Source organism: Stenella coeruleoalba, assembly GCF_951394435.1.
Source record: "Stenella coeruleoalba genome assembly, chromosome: 2".
NCBI classification, from domain to species: Eukaryota; Metazoa; Chordata; class Mammalia; order Artiodactyla; family Delphinidae; genus Stenella; species Stenella coeruleoalba.
In genome coordinates, this window is record NC_137147.1 from 36,633,959 (window position 1) to 36,655,566 (window position 21,608).

At 42.6% G+C, this 21,608-nt stretch overlaps 1 protein-coding gene across 7 annotated transcripts in view; it reads right to left on the reverse strand.

Annotated features, from left to right (window-relative positions):
- Positions 1-21,608, reverse strand: part of MTHFD1 (methylenetetrahydrofolate dehydrogenase, cyclohydrolase and formyltetrahydrofolate synthetase 1) — a 59,459-nt gene that overhangs the window by 28,705 nt on the left and 9,146 nt on the right. For 6 of the 7 annotated variants that reach the window (XR_013827083.1, XM_079912879.1, XM_079912881.1 and 3 more), the window contains 7 exons: positions 18,708-18,792; positions 10,806-10,865; positions 10,073-10,126; positions 9,069-9,205; positions 8,847-8,947; positions 6,940-7,076; positions 5,938-6,049 (listed from right to left, as the gene is read on the reverse strand). Coding sequence is in view for 6 of the 7 variants with exons in the window: in XM_079912879.1 (XP_079769005.1) it covers positions 5,938-6,049; positions 6,940-7,076; positions 8,847-8,947; positions 9,069-9,205; positions 10,073-10,126; positions 10,806-10,865; positions 18,708-18,792 (686 nt within the window). In the remaining variant the exon portion in view is untranslated. Of the gene's footprint in view, positions 1-5,937; positions 6,050-6,939; positions 7,077-8,846; positions 8,948-9,068; positions 9,206-10,072; positions 10,127-10,805; positions 10,866-18,707; positions 18,793-21,608 lie in introns of those variants that run through there. The other variant, XM_079912884.1, reaches the window with a different exon arrangement.

Here is a 21,608-nt window from a genome sequence, read left to right on the forward strand (position 1 = left end):
TGTTGGAGAGGGTGTTGAGAAAAGGGAACCCTCTTGCACTGTTGGTGGGAATGTAAATTGATACAGCCACTATGGAGAACAGTATGGAGGTTCCTTAAAAAACTAAAAATAGAACTACCATACAACACAGCAATCCCACTACTGGACATATACCCTGAGAAAACCATAATTCAAAAAGAGTCATGTACCACAATGTTCACTGCAGCACTATTTACAATAGCCAGGACATGGAAGCAACCTAAGGGTCCATTGATAGATGAGTGGATAAAGAAGACGTGGCACATATATACAGTGGAATATTACTCAGCCATTAAAAGAAACAAAATTGAGTTATTTGTAGTGAGGTGGATGGACCTAGAGTCTGTCACACAGAGTGAAGTAAGTTAGTAAGAGAAAAACAAATACTGAACACTAACACATATATATGGAATCTAAAAAAAAAAAAATGGTTCTGATGAACCTAGGGGCAGGACAGGAATAAAGACGCAGACAGAGAGAACGGACTTGAGGACACGGGGAAGGGGGAGGGTAAGCTGGGACAAAGTGAGAGAGTGGCATTGACATATATACACTACCAAACGTAAAATAGATAGCTAGTGGGAAGCAGCCGCATAGCACAGGGAGATCAGCTCGGTGCTTTGTGACCACCTAGAGGGGTGGGAGGGAGACGCAAGAGGGACGGGATATGGGGATATATGTGTACGTATAGCTGATTCACTTTGTTATACAGCAGAAACTAACACAACAATGCAAAGCAATTATACTCCAATAAAGATGTTTAAAAAAAAAAAAAGGCTGTGGGATGACAGGTGTTTGCTATCTCCTAGGGAGAAACTTACTTTACCTGCAAAATTCCACAAGATGCTTAAGTGGTTTTTCAGAACCAGGAGAATCCTTTTGTCTTCTGTCAGGTGGCAAATAAAATACCAACTGTGTTTTATGCTTAAAGCCAACCACCAAGTATACAATGAGCACCTTTTAAAATGTTAATTTGCCAAGGCCTTCAAAGGAATTTTTTGGGTGCACAAAGCCCCAGCTATATCGCAGCTGCCAGATACGGTTTCTAGAGCAACTGTCAGCATTTTGTAAGCTCCAGGCATGAGCTGGAGGAACAATTCAACATCCAATTCCAAAGACGAGCAGCTACTTAAATGTATGCAAAAAGGCAAAGAATATAATTACACTCCCGTTAAAAGGATACAAGAACTACAAATCTTAGCAGCAAAGAACAGCTATTCAAGAGAACAAAACCCCATGATGCATCACTGCTCACTCACTCCTACACTTGGCTTCAGTGCACTTCCAGGAGGGGCTGGGGACAGGGCTAGACCTTGTGGTTGGTTCTAAGGCAGGACCTGGTAAGATCTTAGCCATTTCACCTCTTTGATCAGATTGCCACAACTAAGAAAGGAAGCCTCAGGATTCAGCCAAAAAGCCAGAATTAAGCGACTTCAGCTCTAGGATCAGCTCTTTCACTAACCTCGAGTCTCCAGCCCCTGTGGGCTCCTTACTGATCAGAAGTCCAAAGGGGCAAAGAAGGATGAACACTACCTATTTCACAAGCTTGAGGAGAATCACGTAAATTGTGTGTGTTTCTTGAGATTGAAAAAACACTCTCTGGGCTTCCCTGGTGGCGCAGTTGTTAAGAATCCGCCTGCCAATGCAGGGGACATGGGTTTGAGACCTGGTCTGGGAAGATCCCACATGCCGCGGAGCAACTAAGCCCGTGCGCCACAACTACTGAGCCTGTGCTCTAGAGCCCGTGAGCCACAGCTACTGAAGCCCACACACCTAGAGCCCGTGCTCCGCAACAAGAGAAGCCACTGTAATGAGAAGCCTGCGCATCGCAACAAAGAGTAGCCCCCGCTCGCCGCAACTAGAGAAAGCCTGCGCGCAGCAACAAAGACCCAATGCAGCCAAAAATAAATAAATTTAAAAAAAAAAGAAAAAACATTCTCCAAACATAAGGGTTTCTCTTCCTACCCTAGATAACATTAGATATTTTCTATATGTACTCTCAGGAGCTGGTGAACACAACCTCTTGTGATGGTTTCAGGCTCTAGATTATAAGGCAGCAGGCTACGGCAATGGCAGAACACGTCCTCTCATAATCACTAAGGTCGTTTCAAAATGCCAGGGAAATAACGGTTGAGGGTTGCCCTTGCATGGGTTTCAATTGTCTAACACACCGAAGTTAGCTAAAAATACCCCTGTACCTCCTTCTATTTATGAATGTTAGTCACTTTCTCCGTGTGTTTCTGCACATACAGGAGACACGTCAATTACTGCACAACCTCACGCTGCACTGGGTGAGCTCAGCTCTGCTCCTTAATCAAATGCTATCAGGGCTGGCTTCAGTGCCCTGTGATGTATGTACAGGGTTTCACGGAAGGTGTGATGTGGTCAGTGGAAAAGTGACTCTGTCTCTAAGCACGTGGCTTCAGTAACCATCAAACATTTTGCTTATCTATCCCAGCCCTAGAATTTCTCTTTCATCTGGAACTATTAGTGCAAAACTACTTAAGATCCAGCTGAGGGACTTCCCTGGCGGTCCAATGTTAGGACTCTGCACTTCCACTCCAGGGGGCATGGGTTTATAATCCCTGGTCGGGGAACTAAGATCCCGCGAGCTGCACGGTAGAGGAAAAAAGAAAACCCAATCCAGCTGAGCCTTGAGTCCTTCGCATGTAATTTGGGGGCCCCAATAACAGGGTCCAGTATAGAAGCCACTACGCTGGATAGGTTGAGACTGGATTGAGAGGGGTTAGGAATCTGTTCCCCCCTTTTATAACCCTTCCAAATAAAACACTATTAATCCAGCCCTTTTCAAATTATCTTTAGTAAACCACCAGGAAGAACACTTTTACATGCTTCTCTGGCCAATACTTTCTGCTCTGTACTTGAATCTTAAAAAAATATTCCTCAAAAAAAACCCCAACAAAACAAAAACCCATAACAAAAAAAAAAACAACAAAAAACTACGTACCTTAATTCATCCTTAATTTGGAAAATAAGATGTCATCCCTGAAAGGACCATGCAAACGATTTAAATCAAAATATGAACCAAGAAGTGGCCCAGTTGTGGAAAGTGGTGTTTCAAGAGTGAACATTTGAACCCTCCTGCACTGTTGGTGGGAATGTGAATTGGTACAGTCACTATAGAGAACAGTATGGAGGCTCCTTAAAAAACTACAAATAGAGCTGCCATACGATCCGGCAATCCCACTCCTGCGCATATATCCAGAGAAAACCACAATTCAAAAAGATACATGCACTCCAATGTTCACTGCAGCCCTGTTTACGATAGCCAGGACATGGAAGCAACCTAAATGCCCATCAACAGAGGAATGGATAAAGAAGATGCGGTACATATATACAATGAAATACTACTCAGCCATAAAAGAGAACGAAATAATGCCATTTGCAGCAACATGGATGGACCCAGAGATTGTCATACTGAGTGAAGTAAGTCAGAGAAAGACAAATATCATGATATCACTTCTATGTGGAATCTAAAAAAAGGGGTACAAATGAACTCACCTACAAAACAGAAATAGAGTTACAGATGTAGAAAACAAACTTTGGGTTACCAGGGGGTAAAAGGGGAGTGATAAATTCGGAGACTGGGATTGACACATTCACACTATTATATATAAAATAGATAACTAATAAGGACCTACTGTACAGCACAGGGAACTCTACTCAATATTCTGTAATGGCCTATATGGGAAAAGAATCTAAAAAAGAGTGGATATATGTATGCCTGATTCACTTTGCTGTGCACCTGAAACTAACACAACATTGTAAATCAACTATACATCAGTAACAATTAAAAAAAAAAAAAAGGAATGAACACTTGCAAAGAGCAGTCTTTAGGTCCTCCCGCTCACCCTCGGGTCTGTAACAGTGATCCTGCCTTCCTTGGGGAACAGTAACGATACTTATTCACCTATATCCCCAGGATCAGAAAAAGTACAGCTGACCAGGAGGAAAGATACTGCTCTGACCTTATTCATACTTTACCTTCTACATGAGGAATAAATGTGAATAGGAGGTTAAGTTTCATGTGTAAGCCATACGAGACTCAAGAGCCCTACCCAGGTTTTTCTTCTTTCCTCTCTCAAATCCAGTCTAAAACAAAAAAAGTCAAAAGCAGAAATATGATATAGAAGATGCAAGGTTTTAAACAGAATGAGCTTGAATGTCACGTTGCAAGTACTGAAAGTGAGGAGTTGTAGGACAGCAATTTCTTTATCACCCATCAGATAATTACACTACAAGAAAAGGAGTGATCAATTATGAGCTACTGTCTTAAAAACATGGTACGGAGAGTGGGAGGGAGGTTAAAAACGGTGAAGGCTTGACAGTGACTCATGTTCCTGGCAGCTTAGTGACTATATTTCAAACTTGAGATGGGAGGGGAGGAAAAAGAATATTCTTGCTATAACTCTTTTTAACATTCCAACAGATATGGCTGCCAGCAGTCAGAAGGCACACGCTGGACACGGCACCTAGAGGCAGACTAGTGGGGAAAAGGCACAGGACACCAAGCATGAGTGACATACAATGAGAGAAACACCAAGTTCTGCGGGAGGGGAGGGAGGGAGAGAAGGAGTTTGGAAGAAGGAGAGATCATCTCTTTTTTTTTTTTTTTTTTATCATCTCTTGCTGAAGGAAAATCAGACAAGGTTTGGAAGGAAGAATGGACATTTTGGACAGAGAGGAGGTGGGGAGGAAGTCATTGGAAGTGATGATCACGGTTGCGCTTTATTCAGTTGTGTAGCCCAAGGCCTGGAGTGGTGCCTGATGCACAGAAACAGTCGCTTGATTAAAAATTGTTCCTTTTTTTTTGTTTGTTTGTTTTTATTTATTTATTTATTTTTTTGTTCCTTTTTTGAACCCACGAGGTATGTATACAAGTATTCACTGAATTGTCCTTTCAGATTTTACATTTGAAAACTTCATGAGGAAAAGAACAGCCTGCCCCACTAAAGATGCAGGCAGAGGGGCAGCAAAGTACAAACAGGCATGTGCAGGAGAGCATGTGGTCCATTTTACAACAGTTTAAGACAGGTAATCAAAAAGTGTGTGTGAGAAAGAAGGCCACAGAGGTGGCTGAAACTAGTATGGGGCTAAGGAGTCTGGCAGGTAACACGGAAGAAAGAGGCTCACAGGTCCACATCAAGACCCATAAACATGGCAAGAGTGCACAGATGGATCTGAGTGGCAGTCAGCTGGCGGTAGGGAGACCAGGGAGAAATTTATAGCAGTGCATCCAGCAGAGAGGGTGACTCTCAGTGGTGACACTGAGAACAGAGAAGAAAGGGAAAAAAATCATAAAATTTAAAAACGGATCCATACATGGAACGATTGGGAGGGAAACTAAAAGGTTTCAGACTTGTGGGAAGGAAGAATGGTGATGATATCACTAACCAAAACGGCGCAGTGAGGAGTAACTTAGGGACGAGGATACAAGGACAGTTTTGGACATGACTATAATGTTGGCTTTATCCTTGACCTAGAAACAGCCCAGGCCAAACATCTTTGCAAAGCCCTAACTAGAGGACTCTTGACACAATGTGTCCCTCTCCTGGAGTCTCACAGCACTTTGCAAAGATCACACTATATTTTAACCATCCTTTGTTAAAATCCATCTCTACGTGATGATGAAGCGAGAAATCATCTTGCCTCCTCTCCCACCCTCTCCCTGGACAAGGTCATCTTGGACTGCACGGCACGGCACAGTGGCTAAAATCACAGGCTCTTCCTGCAAGGGGCAACTATGCCGTCTACTAACTTCATGCCCCCATGGGTAGGCTGATCACTCTAAACCTTAGCACTTCAAGCCTAAATGGGACAAGGGGTTCTCGCTTGGGCTTCATCTTCCTCTGCCCAGCCCGCCTCCAGAAACCACCTTTTTCCCCCAGCAACACTCACCTGGGACATAATTGATTCCACAGTCGATGACTATTGCCCCAGGTTTGATCCATTCCCCTTTCACCATTTCAGGCTGACCAGTTGCAACTACCAGGATGTCACCTTTACTTACCTAGGGAAAGACAGTTCTGACTTCAGAAACTGAACAGTGAAACATAAAAAAAATCCAGAAGTGGAAAGGACATCCGTAAGCTTTGTATGAAATTCTTCATTGTCGTCAGCTATTTTATGCAGGCCACACACTGTCTGACAGCTCTTCATATACTGTGCTCATTCCTACACACGTCAAAACCTCCCCTTTCACTACATATTTTACTGAATGGGGAACCTGATGAGAACCTTTGAGACAGGGAGGAGTACAGGCTTGGAGCCACAGGCCTGGGACAACGTCCCTGAATTACATGACACCTGGAGACTGCCCCCTCTTCCCCAGAATGTGGGGACCACCACCTTCAGCAGAGCATTGCTTGGGGAGGATTAAAGAGGTGCTGGGCCTCTCTTCTGGTCTGTCGCCACATTTAAGAGACTGCACTGTCAATGGGATGATTCCTGGGAATCATTCCTGGGAATTCCTGGGCTCAGGAATCTGATGCAGGGGTCAAGAACAAGCTGTGACCGAGGTCACAAGACCACTGTCCATAACCCGCTCTGGACACCTCCACCTCTGAGACCACCCACTGTCGCATACGTGGGATCTGGCTGCCATGGGTCAATCCCAGTTCCTATACTGCTAACCCCTATCTACCACCAGATGGACTGGCACAGAAAGAATACAGTCCAAACAAAAATCTGCATAGACTTGGACAAGTTTTAAATTTGAATTTGTTTCTTCATCTTCTAAAACAGACAAGAATCACAGAATTGTTAGAGGGGTTAAACACGGTAATGAGGTAATAAAGTACATGGCAGCTTCTGGCACTTAAATATGAACCATCCTCATTAGGCAAGAACCCCTGCCACACGCAGGAACGGCCATGCAAACGCGCGCGCGCGATCCCTTACCTCCTCGCCTAGGTGGGCAGTCTTGGAGTGGCAGGTGGTCACTGTGGCGTGGCTCCACAGAAGCAGGTCATGCATTGGGGCACCAACTATTTTACTGCGCCCGACCACCACAGCGTGCCTTCCAGCGATCTGCACCCCTGAAAGAAAAGCCAGCGTGCATCAGAGAACTGGGGGAAGCTGCCCTCCTTCGCATGCCACCTAAATGGGAGAACTCAGGACAAGTGCACAAAAGCAGGTTCTTAGCATCAAAAAGCAATCTTCCTAAAACCATCCCTTTGTTGGCTACTCAGGGTTTCAGCTACAAGTTGGGACTTGTACATGTGTCCTTCTTGCTGTGGGTTTCTGAGAGGAGCTTAAGCCAAGATCCATTCATCGAGTCATAGGAGAGTGGGGAGAAAACCTACACTCAAATCAGAAAGAAACCCTGACATACAGCTAAACAGCCATATGGAAGAAGAGGACATATTACATTACATGGGAAAAACAGTTATAGGAAACAGGGTGAACGTAATGGGGTGGAGGGAAATTAGATTAGTATCAGTAACCCTTTAGTTCCTCATCCAAATTTCTCTTTTGGCTTAGGGCCGGAGCCACAGGATTATTTGCAGGGAAGTGATAAAGGGGAACTTAACTGTAGTAAAAAATTTTCTTTTTGTTTACTGAGCACCCATTCTTCTGGCATTATCCCAATGTCCTTTTCAGGACTGACATACTCTCCTCAGTAGAGATGGTGTGGGTGAACACCCAAGAGTGAACAAGTGACCATATTTCATCCCCTGGACAATGAGATCCATCCCATGACTCTTAGGCACAAGGATGCAACAGGCTGGAGCTGCTCGGGGCCACCAAGTAGAGCTCAGAACGAGCCACCACGCAAAGGGGAGCGGAAATAAGGTCCTGAGGACTCTACTGAGCCCTTCTATCCAGCCCCACTGAAGCGGACTCTTCCTTAAGGCAGTTTATGTTTAAACTGTGCTTCTTGTTTAACATTAACTCTATCCAAAAAAGGTAAGTTTCTATATAATGCTAACATCATGAACATCTAGAAGTAAAGGCCTCAAAGTGTGAAGTGTTTAGAAGGTAACTTTCTATACTTTTTAGGGTACAGTAAAGGACCTGAAGCTGCATTAGGGCAAATGGTCGCTTCAATATCAACAAGAGGAGGTGGGGAGCCTACAGCTGCCACGGCTCATGGGATTTTTTCTATCAAGTTGGAGCACACTGTGTGCTAAACATGCCGTAGAGTATACATTTTGCTGTAGGACTGAACGATGATAGCTGTCCCAAGGCTACAGATTGACCTTTCCTTGCCAGCCACAGAAAATTTTTCACTTACGTTAGCTAAAACTTTCCACTTTAAATTTCTGATCCACTTCCTTTAAACAGGGTGCACTTCCTTGTAAAAAATAACCTCTGCTAAAAAGTATTCATGATGAAATTAAAATACCAAGAGGCTGACTAGGTAACGGGGTAATACGGCCAATTATCCAAGGAATCCATTTCCCAGATCTACAGCGGTGACTCGGGGCCCATTCTGGGATTCAGACTTTTCACTTTGCACCCTACGGACTATCTGAATCTTTATTATCACGTAGGTTACTTTTTCACACAAAATAAATTGCTTTGAACTCAAATAACTCTGAGTTCAAATCTTGGCTCTGCTGCCTCTTGGACAAATTACTCAATCTCTCTGAGAATGTCTTCTCAGCTATTAAACAATAAGAATACCTACCTACTTCATAGGGCTGTTGAGAAAATGAGAATTTAGGTAAAGAAGCCCCTAGCACACAGGTCCTGTGCCAATCAAGCCCACTTATTTAGGGCTCACAGTGTATCTCCCCTATACCTCTGAAGGTCAAGACCAGGCTCCATGAAATGGTGCTTTGTTTTTGTCTGTTTGTTTTTACCTGTCTCCTTGATGAGTTCCAAGCATCCTTTGGGTGTACAAGGGATGAAACAGTCATTTAGGTCACCTCTAGCAAGTTTTCCAGCACTGATGCTAGTCAATCTAAAACAAGGAAAGTGATCGGCGTCTTTACTCTTTAGAACCAAAATGATGTGTTCCTGAAGTAGAAATACATTATAGTCGCAATCATGCAATATGGTACAGAAAGCCAAGTCACACTCACCCGTCCACATCCTTTTCGGGTGCAATAGCGTTGAGCAATGCTTCAGTGTTAATGGGATTCTCTGAATCTAAAGGTAGCTGCACTATGAAACCATGCACATTGAGGTCTTCATTCAAAGATGTAATGCACTTTAACACCTAAAAATAATACCACATACAACTTATATACCACATAGAAATCAACAGGGTGGAGAAACACTTTCCAGGTCAGAAGTCCCATTTTCCCCCCGAGAGTTTAACTGTAGTCCTCTCAGAATGTACCTTGCCTTGGATCCTGAGAGCAACTCTACCTTAACACAGAATGTAACCTTCAGGTGTCTTGCAAGAAATCCAACAAACAAAAGAGCTAAGAACTTTAATAAACTATTACTGCAACAGTAAAATCCATGGTACCATCACCCAAATCAAGATTTCTGTGATGACAGAAATGTTCTGTAATTTGTACCTTACAATAGTGGCTACTAAAATACTTGAAATGTGGCTTGGTTCAACTGAGGAACGGAATTTTAAACTTTATTTCATTTTAATTAAATGACCACATGGGGTTAGTGGCTATCCTGCTGGACAATGCAGATGTAGAACATTTCCACGACCTCAGGAAGTCCCTTTTCCCTCCTGCCGCTTCCCAGTTAATCCCCCACAGTTCTGACTTTACTAACCCATGATCTGTTCTGCCTATTGAACATCACAGAAATGAAATATACATTTCATTTTTCAAGTGCAGGTAACAACAGGACAGTGATCAGTTTTCAATGAACATCGCAGGTGATTTGCAAACAAATGATGCAGCAATCACACTGTGAGTACCAAACATTCATACCTAGCACTGCCCCATTTACTCTGCGGGTATTTTCAAAGATTTCCTGAAGGCTGAGTCTGTGAAGAAAGAATTACCTGGAGGTTTCATGTATGCTGAATGCATCAGTCCCTAAAGTTGCACTAAACTAAAACCAGAGAGGAAAGCATTTCAGCTGCCCTCTTAACAGTTGATTCTTAACAGCTCACCTCAGATTCTGTGGCCGTTCGCGGTAACTTAATGTGCGTGGCTTTGATCCCGATCTGCAAGAATGAACATTTAAAACAGGTGCATGGCAAAAGGACTTGAGACATGGGCCCATTTCTTCTACAGATGTGACTAAGACAAACCAGGAGGTGGCAGGCATCATTTCACCCTCATATATCCTGAAGAACGAGTCTCTCACTTTGACCCATCCATAGTTTACTTGTTAACTGTCACCACAGCACTTAAGCAGTTTTATGTCCACTATTCCTGCTCTTTGTTTTTTTGTTTTGTTTTGTTTTGTTTTTGCGGTATGCGGGCCTCTCACTGCTGTGGCCTCTCCCGCCGCGGAGCACAGGCTCCGGACGCGCAGGATCAGCGGCCATGGCTCACAGGCCCAGCCGCTCCGTGGCATGTGGGATCTTCCCGGACCGGGGCACGAACCCGTGTCCCCTGCATCGGCAGGCGGACTCTCAACCACTGTCCCACCAGGGAAGCCCTATTCCTGCTCTTTAGAAGCAAGCAGATCACTGATTAGAAAACATTCCAGGGCAAACCAGAGGCTGAAGCTCTGTCACCCATTTCTAACTTGCAAAATACATAAACTGAAGCATGCTGTGGGTGATAAAAGTTTTTGTGGGGGGAGCACAAAGGGGAAGGGGTGGCAGACAGGACCTGGGGAGGGGGAGGGGTAAGAGTGGAGGGCGGGGGCGTTGGCGCCGCTGTTCTGGGCTTTACCTCTTCAGCAGCCTTCAGCTTCACATTTATATAAAGATTAGAATCATCTCTGTTGCCGACCTAGAAAAATAAAGACATGCAAATCAGATGATTAGGGAAAGGCAAAGTGTATGGAAAAGCTTCTAAAATTTTAGTTTTGACAAAAGGAATATTTAATCACGAGACTCCTGTTAGGGTGGACCTAATCCTAGCTCTCACGGAAGAGACGCCCACGCCAGGCAAAGGGCAGTCTGCTGCCTCAAGACAGAGGAAGAAGCATGCAGAAGCCAAATCCCCTGCCCCACCATGCTAGGTCTCACTATGTTCCCTGTTTCTTTAATCACGGACATATTTAGTTTTCCACTGTAATCATTTATCTAAAATTTTCCTTTACAAATATTTTTCCACGTTTCGGTGGTTGACATTTGTCCTTTTCAAAGTTGAAACGTCCTCTCGGGGTGATATGCCACAATAAGTTTAGTTTCTCCCAAAACTGCAGAGGGAAAAACGGTACGTCCTTGACACCAAAGGTAACTGATGCATGGTTGCTTTAAACAGGACAACTGTGGAGAAAGAAGCTGGCCCTAGGAACAGAGTATCTCCAGGTCTGGTCACGCTGATGCAGTTACTGGAAGCTCCCCTCAGGCTCACAGAGCACGGCCTTACTCTTAGCTGCAGGTGTCCTTTATAGAGAAGTCTCAGTTTTGCCAGTGCTAATTTGAATTTCAAGAGCCAGATGAATGCGGTGAGGGGAATTTGATTTTTCTATGGGTTATTTGCACCTAAGTGCGTTAGGTGCTTCCTGTGGGGCTTCCCTAGAATTTTAGTGCCTCTCATGTTTCATTTTTGTCATTTTATATATATGACCTTTGCCCCTATCATCCAACCTTCATTGATTCAGTTACCAGATTTAATACACTCTGGGATTTTTAGAACAAAGTAGGAAACAGAGTACTGTTTTTTCATTTTTATTAATATTGTAAACAAAGAATGTTGCCTGCCATTTCAGTTCTATAAGGATCAAGTCATTAGCCCCTGCAGTTGCTGACCTGCAAGTACACCCTGAAAGGAATTCAGGGTGCAGCATTCCATGTTTTGGAATATACGGGTCCCTTAGATAGTTCAAATGCATGTCTTAGGAAGAATTTCAATGACCCCAGATTCTTGCATCTTCCCACACATAGAAAAGCCCTAAAAGTATTAACTGAGGGGACTTCCCTGGTGGTGCAGTGGTTAAGAATCCACCTGCCAATGCAGGGGACATGGGTTTGAGCCCTGGTCTGGGAAGATTCCACATGCAGCAGAGCAGCTAAGCCCGTGAGCCACAACTACTGAGCCTGCGCTCTAGAGCCAGCGAGCCACAACTACTAAGCCCGTGTGCCACTACTGAAGCCCACACACCTAGAGCCCACGCTCCGCAACAAGAGAAGCCACTGCAATGAGAAGCCCGTGCACCGCAACGAAGAGTAGCCCCCGCTCACCACAACTAAAGAAAGCCCGCGTGCAGCAGCGAAGCCCGACACAGCCAAAATTTAAACAAATGAATAAATAAATTTATTTTTTTAAAAAAGTATTAACTGAGATAGCTGATCCTGTGACCAGCAGTAGCCTTTCACTGAGATCTTGACTGCCTGTATCTCCCAGCCCAAATTCACACACACACACATTATCTATATACTGGCTCCTCCCCTACCTCTTTGGAACAGTTTCTCTGAGCAATTAGAGACTGTCACTGTCTCCTAGGCTATAGCACTCAGTAAGACACTGAATAAACTCAACTCACAGCTCTCACGTGGTACGTTTTTTAAGTTGACAATATTTATAACTACAATTAGTTATTACGACTTAACTCGGAGATTAAATGGTTTTATCACTCACTGCCGGTTTTTTTTTTTTTTATAAATTATAACTTGTCTGTTCTATACTTTATCTTCACCTCTCATGTAGCTAAATGCAACTGTAAGTCACTTTTCCAGGAATGGCGTGTGGGCATTTTCCTGAGTCTGTGTGCACCTGAAAATATTTCTCTGCTGTCTTTGCACTTGAAGGCACTGAGTTTGTTTGGCTGAGTTTGGAGTCATGACATTTTCCTTCAGAGTTGCTGTCTTTGGCATCTAGTGTGACAGAAGTCTGAAGTCTTTTGTTGTTGTTCCTTTATAGGTAACTTTTCTGTCTGAATGTTTCTGAAGGAATTTATCTGAAACTCCAAAACTACCACCAGTTTTTTAACAGAAAGCTTAACAGTTATGAGCATATGTCAAAATCTTACTGTAATCCTAATGCAAAGAAAAAGACCTCTTAAGATCCAGTTCAAATATTCTCATCTAGGCATTTCATAGGGAAAAATGGTTATATAATCATTGATAGACTGGATGCAAAAAGAATGTTTAGTTGAAGAACAGTAGATTCTTGACTGACAGGCAAGTGGGTGGATGGCCTACTGGTTTCCCAGAACAAATCTTAATCCCATTATAGTTTATTTAAAAAAAATCACTTAAGCATTTTATCAGAAATACCAATTTCTTCCTTGAAGGACGTGAATTACATCATCCAAAAAACGTCCTATTGAGACAGAAAAGGAAGTGGGCAGGGCACAACCATTACAAGAATGACACAACCATTAAGAACAGGATACCACAAAAATTGGTTAGAACACATTAGGTCCAAGATGGCGGAAGAGTCTACTTCCAGTGGACCTTGAGCCTCATTATACACTCATTGTAATACATCAGCATATGCTAAATGACACACCCATGGGTGCCATGACAGTTCCGAGGCTGACCATAAAAGGCCCAATTCCTGGAAGTCCCTGCCCTTCCTCCAAAATACCTGGACTAATCCTCCCACGTGTTAGCCTATGAAATTACCCAGCCCATAAAAACTAGCCACCCCCACACCACGGAACCACTCTCTCCTTTTAAGATGGCCTACGCTGTCTATGGAACGTGTATCTCTCTAAATAAACTTGCTTTCACTTCACTATGGCTCACTCTTGAATTCTTTCCTATGCAAGGCCAAGGACCCTCACCTGGCGGCCTGTCTGAGGGACTCACCCGAGACCTGGGATATGACCATCCTCTTGTGCCCCATTTTTCCTACAACACTATCGTAGAACAAGTTAGGGATTTTTTTTTTTTTTTTACACCAGGAATCTACAAACTGTTTCTGTAAAGGGCCAGGCAGCACATATTTTAGGTTTTTCAGGCCACATACTCTGTCATACCTTCTTTTTTAACCATTTACAACCTGAGCAGTTTTGGACATGGGCCACAGTTTACCAATCCCTGTTTTACACCATAAAATATCTTGGGCATTGGTCTACTGATTAATTTTTCTTCTGCTCCAGGAGCCTTTTGTAAACATTCAGGCCAATTGAGTTTATTTTTTTTGTTTTGTCCATGTCTTTTGTGAGGACTGAATAATTTACTATCTATAAAGCGCTTTAGGGTTTCCCTGGTGGTGCAGTGGTTAAGAATCTGCCCGCCAATGCCCGCAAGCCACAACTACTGAGCCTGTGCTCTGCAACAAGAGAAGCCACCGCAATCGCACACCGCCAAGGAAGAGTAGCCCCTGCTCGCTGCAACTAGAGAAAAGCCCATGCGCAGCAACGAAGACCCAACACAGCCAAAAATAAAATAAATAAATTTATGAAAAGCACTTTAAATAATACCTGGTTGGAAGCAAATGTTATTATATTATTAGTAACTATTTTATGGAAATACAGCCTCATTTGTATCTCTCTTTTTTTAAAAAATTTTTATTCATTTTTGGGCTGCGTTGGGTCTTCGTTGTGGTGCATGGGCTTCTCATTGTGGTGGCTTCTCTTGTTGCAGAGCATGGGCTCTAGGTGTGTGGGCTTCAATAGTTGTGGCTCGTGGGCTCCAGAGCACAGGCTCAGTAGTTGTGGCACACAGGCTTAGTTGCTCCGCAGCATGTGGGATCTTCCCAGTCCAGGGCTCAAACCCATGTTCCCTGCATTAGCAGGCGGATTCTTAACCACTGCGCCACCAGGGAAGTCCATCATTTGTATCTCTTGTGATGAAATCCAAGTCTTAATTTCCATTAAATATTTAACTATTTGTAAGTTATCAGTCCGCTGTTTTAAAAGAAATTCCAACTTGTAGGTATATATGCCTGGACCAGATCCTGAATATCCTTAATACAATGCTAATGAATTAGAAAAACGAATGGGAAAAGCAAATTGATTTTGGAGACAGATAGAGCTGGGTTCGTATCCAGACTCAGTACCTTCATGTCTGTGGCTTTGGGCAAGCTACCCAAGATCTCTGACCACCAGTTACTGTTACTGAACACAAGTTAGGGTGCTCCAGGCACAGTGAGGCCAAACAAACTGAAATGTCGGAGTTTGGAGCAAAGAAAGGTTTATTGCAGGGCCAAGCAAGGAGAATGGGTGGCTTGTACTCTAAAACCCCAAACTCCCTGATGGTTTTGAGGGAAATGCTTTTATAGGCAAAATTTGGGTTGAGGGCTACAGGGTATATGACTTTCTTTTGATTGGTTGATGGTGAGGTAACAGGGCTGTATTCCAGGAATCTTATGCTCAGCCTGTAGTTGCCATCCTCCACCTGGGGGTCTCAGTTCTGCAGAAGAACTCAAAGATATTGTTATGTATATTCCCTGAGGAGGAACTAAGACCCTGCCCCAAGGCTGTGCTACACCACTATTTCTAGACTGTTCCTCCCATGTTTCTGCATCCCCTCCCTTCCCTGATTAGCAACTGTTTGAATCTGTCCTATGGAACTCAGGGAAGGTCAAGGAGGCTGAATGAAGCCTATTTCCAACAAACAAGATATGGGGGACACAGGAAGGATTTGTACCAGGGAGGGTCCTGCTCGGTTTCATACAGCTCCCATCTTGCAGGGGTAGTATAAAAATCAGAACCACTAGTAATATATACAAATCATTTGAACTACAGCAGTCACTCTACATAAGCAGTACTGTTGTTCCCTCTGTAAAGGATGGGGAGAGTGGGTGTAGCTAGATGGATTGTGATCAGATTTGCATTTTGACAAGGGCTACATTTGCAGTTAAAAGGACTGAAAGCATCCAGATCAGAAGCCTGTAAGCAGCTGACCAGTGGCCCAGAGGGAGGGAGCAGTAGAAATCAAAAGAAGGGAAGATATCCCAAGAGCTTATGAGAGGCATTACCAATAGTACCTTAGTCCCTAAGGGGATGTAGAGAGCAGGGAGATGCCCAAAAGAGACGGCTCAGGTTTCTAGTTTGAGTGTGTGGGAAAATGGTGGTGCCTGTCACCAGGATGGAAAAAAAAACAAGAGGTCTGAGGTGGCACAGATGTGATTACAACATAATCTGTGAGCCTTGCATCATAGAAAGATGTTGATTCTGGTGCTAAAGTACAAGATTAATATATTCTACCACTGTTTTATTGCAAGGACATAAGAGACAAGCTGCAGAACAGTGTTTATGTAACAAAAACACTTTGCAATCAATAAATTTAAAATAGGAGTTTGGAAGTCAATTTTTAAAAAGCAGGAAAAAAAACCCCTCGATATTGCTACAAAAAGGTTTACAGAAACAGATTTCTTGTCTACGACATTTACTCATCCTACAACAAACAATTCACAAGAATAAGCCAAGAAATAACTGGTCCCACAAAAGTACCAAGTGGACACCCACAACATATACCTTCGATTCTTAGTAATTTGCAAAAATGGAAAATCCACCACAGCACAGGACATACCAGGCAGAACAACAGGCCTTCTGTGCTTTTCTTCTCAACTAAGGCCTCTCGGATGATGAATAGCAATGGGGGAAAATATTTAAGTACTATTCACTCTGAAATTCTTGATGAACATGGAACAGAAACTTAGCAAGGGATTAAATGATATACATGGAGACATACATACAGAGAGAAATGTGAAGTGAGGAAGCAGGTGTTTCTGAAGGGAATTTCAAATGCAAGCTATCAGTTTCCTGTCATCCCAATCAACCCTTCAAACATTCATTTGTACATCTGGCCATATGACACATATTTATTAAATACCTCCTGCCTATTTATTGAAGGCCTCTTACTGGATGAATCTGGAGCTCTTGAAAGAAACCTCAGATAGGAAGTATTCTCCCATGTAGCTATGGGACTGGGGGAGCTCACTTAGGGAAAAAATAAGGTAGAAAAGAAGTCTGAGGGCTGAGCGTTGAGGTATTCGAGTGGTCTAGGTATCAGGAAGGTATCAGGAACAACAAGCAAAAAAGATTAGAGAAGGAGTGATGTCCTAGAAGCCAAGAGCCTAGAACCAGAAGAGATCCAGGTTTACAAGTTCCTGACCTACAGCTGATATCTGGGGTCAGATAAAACTGCGTAAGGCAATGGTTCCCAAAGTGCGGTTCACACACTTTTGCCGGAACCCCAACACCCTTTCAGAAGATTTGCGAGTGCCATAATACTATGATGTCATTTGCCTTTTTCACTGTATTGACATCTGTATTGAGGCTGCACAAGTTAGGTTGTGTAAGACTGCTGATGACTTAGCACTAAATCAAGACAATGGCACCAACCTGTACTAGTCACACAGTCTCAGTAAAAAAAAAAAGACACCAATTTCACTTAGAAGTGCTCTTGATGAAGCAGTAAAAATTATTTTTATTAAACATTGACCCTTGAGTACATGTCTTTTTAATATTCTGCATAAAGAATGGGGAAGCAATCACAAAGCACTTCTGCCACATACAGAAGTGGTTGTCACCAGGAAAGGCACTTGAGCTTTCTTGCCTTGCAAGCAGAGCTAGCAGATTTTTAAATGGAACACCATCTTTACTTAAAAGAACAACTGACAAATAATGATTATTTGGGCTTGAATATTTGGCAAATATTTTCTCAAAATTGGATAAAGTGAGCCTGCTACTTCAAGGAAAATAAGTAATAGTATTAATTACCAATGACAAAATTTGAGCTTTCAAGCAAAAATTGGTATTTACGTACTCCTGTGAGCTTGACAACTTCTCAACACTTAAAGACTTTTCTGATAAGTTTGTTGGTGATATTAATGATTATGATTTTTAAATATTGCATAATGAAACGTGTTAACATTTGGAAGACCTGCACAATTCAGTGAACCGTTATTTCCCAAATGGGGAATGAAGGACATAACAAAACCAGACACAGGTAAATAGCCATTCAAACTGCAACATGAAACAAGATTTTGATTTAACAAAGTATGAAAGTTCACTGATAACAGTTTCAGAGTCCACACTGCAACTACCTTTTAAAAACTTTACTTACTGAGTCCTTATAGTATTAAAGAAAAATATCCACAACTATCTGGGAAGGCTATTAAAAGAACTCTTCCTTTTACAACCATACATCTGTATAAGGTCAGATGTTCTCCATATATTTCAATCAAACCAGCATAGCAAGAGACTGAATATAGAAGTAGATGGGAATCCAGCTGTCTTCGATTAAGCCAGACAGTACAGGGTTTTGCGAAAATGTAAAACAATGCCCCTCTTCTCACTCAATTTTGTTTCTAAAAGTTACTTTGTCATAAAAATGTTACTTATGCTAACACACAGTGAGCTTACTCTTGGCATTTTAAAATATACAAATGTCTTTAAAACTCTTAGTTTTAATTTCTAAATAGTATATATCAATGGATAAATCCATATAAACGAAAGTTTACGGGTGTAAAGTGGTCCTAAGACCAAAGGTCAAGAGATACTGGATTAGGGAAAGGTACCCACAGAGAACAGCAGAGGGCCAGGACAGGCCAACACATAGAAGTTGAGCTGAAGAGGAGGAGCCTGCAAAGAGAAACTGAAAAGGTCTGAGGTTTCACAGAAGCCAAAAAAAAAGAGGAAGCGCTTTGATGTGCCTGTTGTCTTAAATGCTATCGAGAGATTGAGAAAGGAAGAAAGATATTAGGAGAAATACACTATCACAATACCTGTAAAATTGCCAGACCTGGTGTGAAACCAGGTGCTTGCTCCTTCATCTGAATGACTTGGTTCTTCAGTCTCTCCCTTATTTGCCTAGAGAAACAGGAAAAAATTGGAGTTAACATTTAATGTTTCAAGCCACAAATAAGCAATGTGTATTACTGGACGTATTTCTCTTTTAAATTAAAAACACCTTAATTAACAGACATTATCTGATATAATATGTATCCTGTACCACCCATCAATTTTCCAGGCCTCAAGTAGACATGGAACTTTTCTAACTCTTATTGACACTGACTGGGCCATGGGGTATGGGCCAGTTTAAAACATACTAGTTGAATATATAAAATAGACAATCAACAAGGACCCACTGTATAATACAGGGAACTCTACTCAATATTCTGTAATAACCTAAATGGGAAAAGAATCTGAAGAATAGATACACGTATATGTATAACTGAATCACTCTGCTGTACACCTGAAACTGAAACATTGTAAATCAATTAACTCCAATATAATATTAAAAATAATTAAAAAAAATACTAGTTGATGCCATTCAAAATCATACAGTGAACAAATAAAAACTTGGACCAGCACTTCTGGAAGGCTGCTAATCCTCATCTTTTTCAGCCTTTCCACTCTTCAGGTGCTGTAGGAAAAACGTTTGCGGGAAAGAACTCAAGCTCACACCTTCTGCTCAACCTACCCTACCTAGTAAGATGATCACAGGGTATCCACATAAGGCTGAATGATAAATCAATGAATCCCACTCTGAATTCAATATGAATTTACAAATTATATCCTAATTCACAAAAGAATTTTCCTTACTCAAGGTTGAAAGTATAACCTCTTGTGAAACAAAGATACATCAACTTACTAACACACAACTCTCAACAATACAATAAGACATCAATTAATTATATTACATCTATAAGTAAACATTCAAAGTAGTCCAACCTTGTCCAGTTACGATACAGTTATTAACTTGAACAGGATCTGTCTCTCCTGAAGAACCAGTTTTGTCATTTATCTTTTTTCATCCTAACCACACTTGACAAACAAATATACCCGGACATTAGCAAGCATCTCTTCCCTCATCCTAATTTGGTTACTCCCTTCCCCAGTTCTCCACACTTGACAAATATCTGGCATAAAAAGGCACAGGAGTCACAAAAACAGATTATGTGTATTAGCCTAGTAAATGGTAAGAATGTTGAACGATACAAGAAGTCATACCGAAGGCTTCAAAATCTTCTAAGCTAATAGACTTGTTTTTTCAAATCAGTATTCTATAAATCGTATCGTTCAAAAGAAGTATTAATGGACTGTTGGATTTCCTTTTACTGGGCTCTGACCTGAACAGAGGCCACAATTCTGCCCTGACACAAGATAACAGGAGATACTATAGCTGCCAAGTTTTCCCTAGGCTGCCACTGAAACTCCCCAGCAGTTCCAGCCACAGCTGTTTCTCCTGCATGATGATCAAAAGCGCTGCCCGGGGAGCTGCAGAAGGTCTGTCTCTCCCAGGGGCCAAGTTTCCAGACTCCACTCTCTCCTCTCCCCTTCCTTCCCCCAACCACTGTATGATCACAAAGTGCTAAGCAAAGGTTTCCACTGCTTCTCCTTAACCCTCTAGACCCAAACAAAACCCACGGTTTGGGGTGGGGGTGGGGGTAAAGAGCCCACCATTCCTGGCACAATGTGAGACAGTAAGGAGACAGAACAGTGAGAAGAACTGAACACGTCTGAGACTCTCAATAACCCTCTGAAGTACGTGAGGGAGAAAAAGCTTTCTTATCCCTGCTCACAGAGGTAGACACAGGCTCTAAGCAGTCAGGTCGGGTGGCTTTCCCAGGGCCAATTTACAGAAAGAACAGCAAGTGCAAAGGCTCTGAGTGGGTAATTGAGGCCCAAGGGGAAGCAGTAATCAAATGCGGTATACAGTCATTTATTTGAAATGTGATGGGAAGCCATTAGAGGGTTTTCAACAGGGCTGACATGATTGGACTTACATTTTTTTTAAAATAGATCTTTATTGGAGTATAATTGCTTCACAATACTGTGTTAGTTTCTGTTGCGCAACAAAGCGAATCAGCCGTATGCATACACATGTCCCCACATCCCCTCCCTCTTGAGCCTCCCTCCCACCCTCCCTATCCCACCCCTCTAGGTCATCGCAAAGCACCGAGCCGATCTCCCCGTGCTATGCTGCTGCTGCCCACCACCCATGTATTTCACATTTGGTACTGTATGTATGTCGATGCTACTCTCACTTCACCCCAGCTTCACCCTCCCACCCCATGTCCTCAAGTCCATTCTCTACGTCTACCTCTTTATTCCTGCCCTGCAACTAGGTTCATCAGCACCAAGAATATGGAACACTTCATGAATTTGCATGTCATCCTTGCACAGGGGCCATGCTAATCTTCTCTGTATCGTTCCAATTTTAGTATATGTGCTGCCAAAGTGAGCCCTGGACTTACATTTTTAAAGGATTATTCTGGCTGCTGAATTGGGAACAGACCCGAGAGGGAATGGTGAGAATCAGGGACAGCAGCAAGAAGTCACTGCAATTGCAAAATCCAGGCCAGAGGTGATGGTGGCTTGGATTAAGGTATCGGTGGTAAGTTGGCAAGAAGCAGATGTATTCTAGATATACTAAACATGAAACACAGAGGAAATGCCAGGGCTACAGATGACTCTTAGGTTTTGGGGTGTGTGAAATGGAGCTGGGAAGACGGACAACTACAAATACTTTAAGAACAGAGCAGACTTCATACTGATACAGTGAATTTATTTACCAAATCTTATAAGGATTGTAGAATAAGTAAGCATTTGAGACCCAAGGAAGGAATCTAGGGACAAATAAAAATAATACTTACACCCAGCAGGTAGCAAGCTACAGGAAC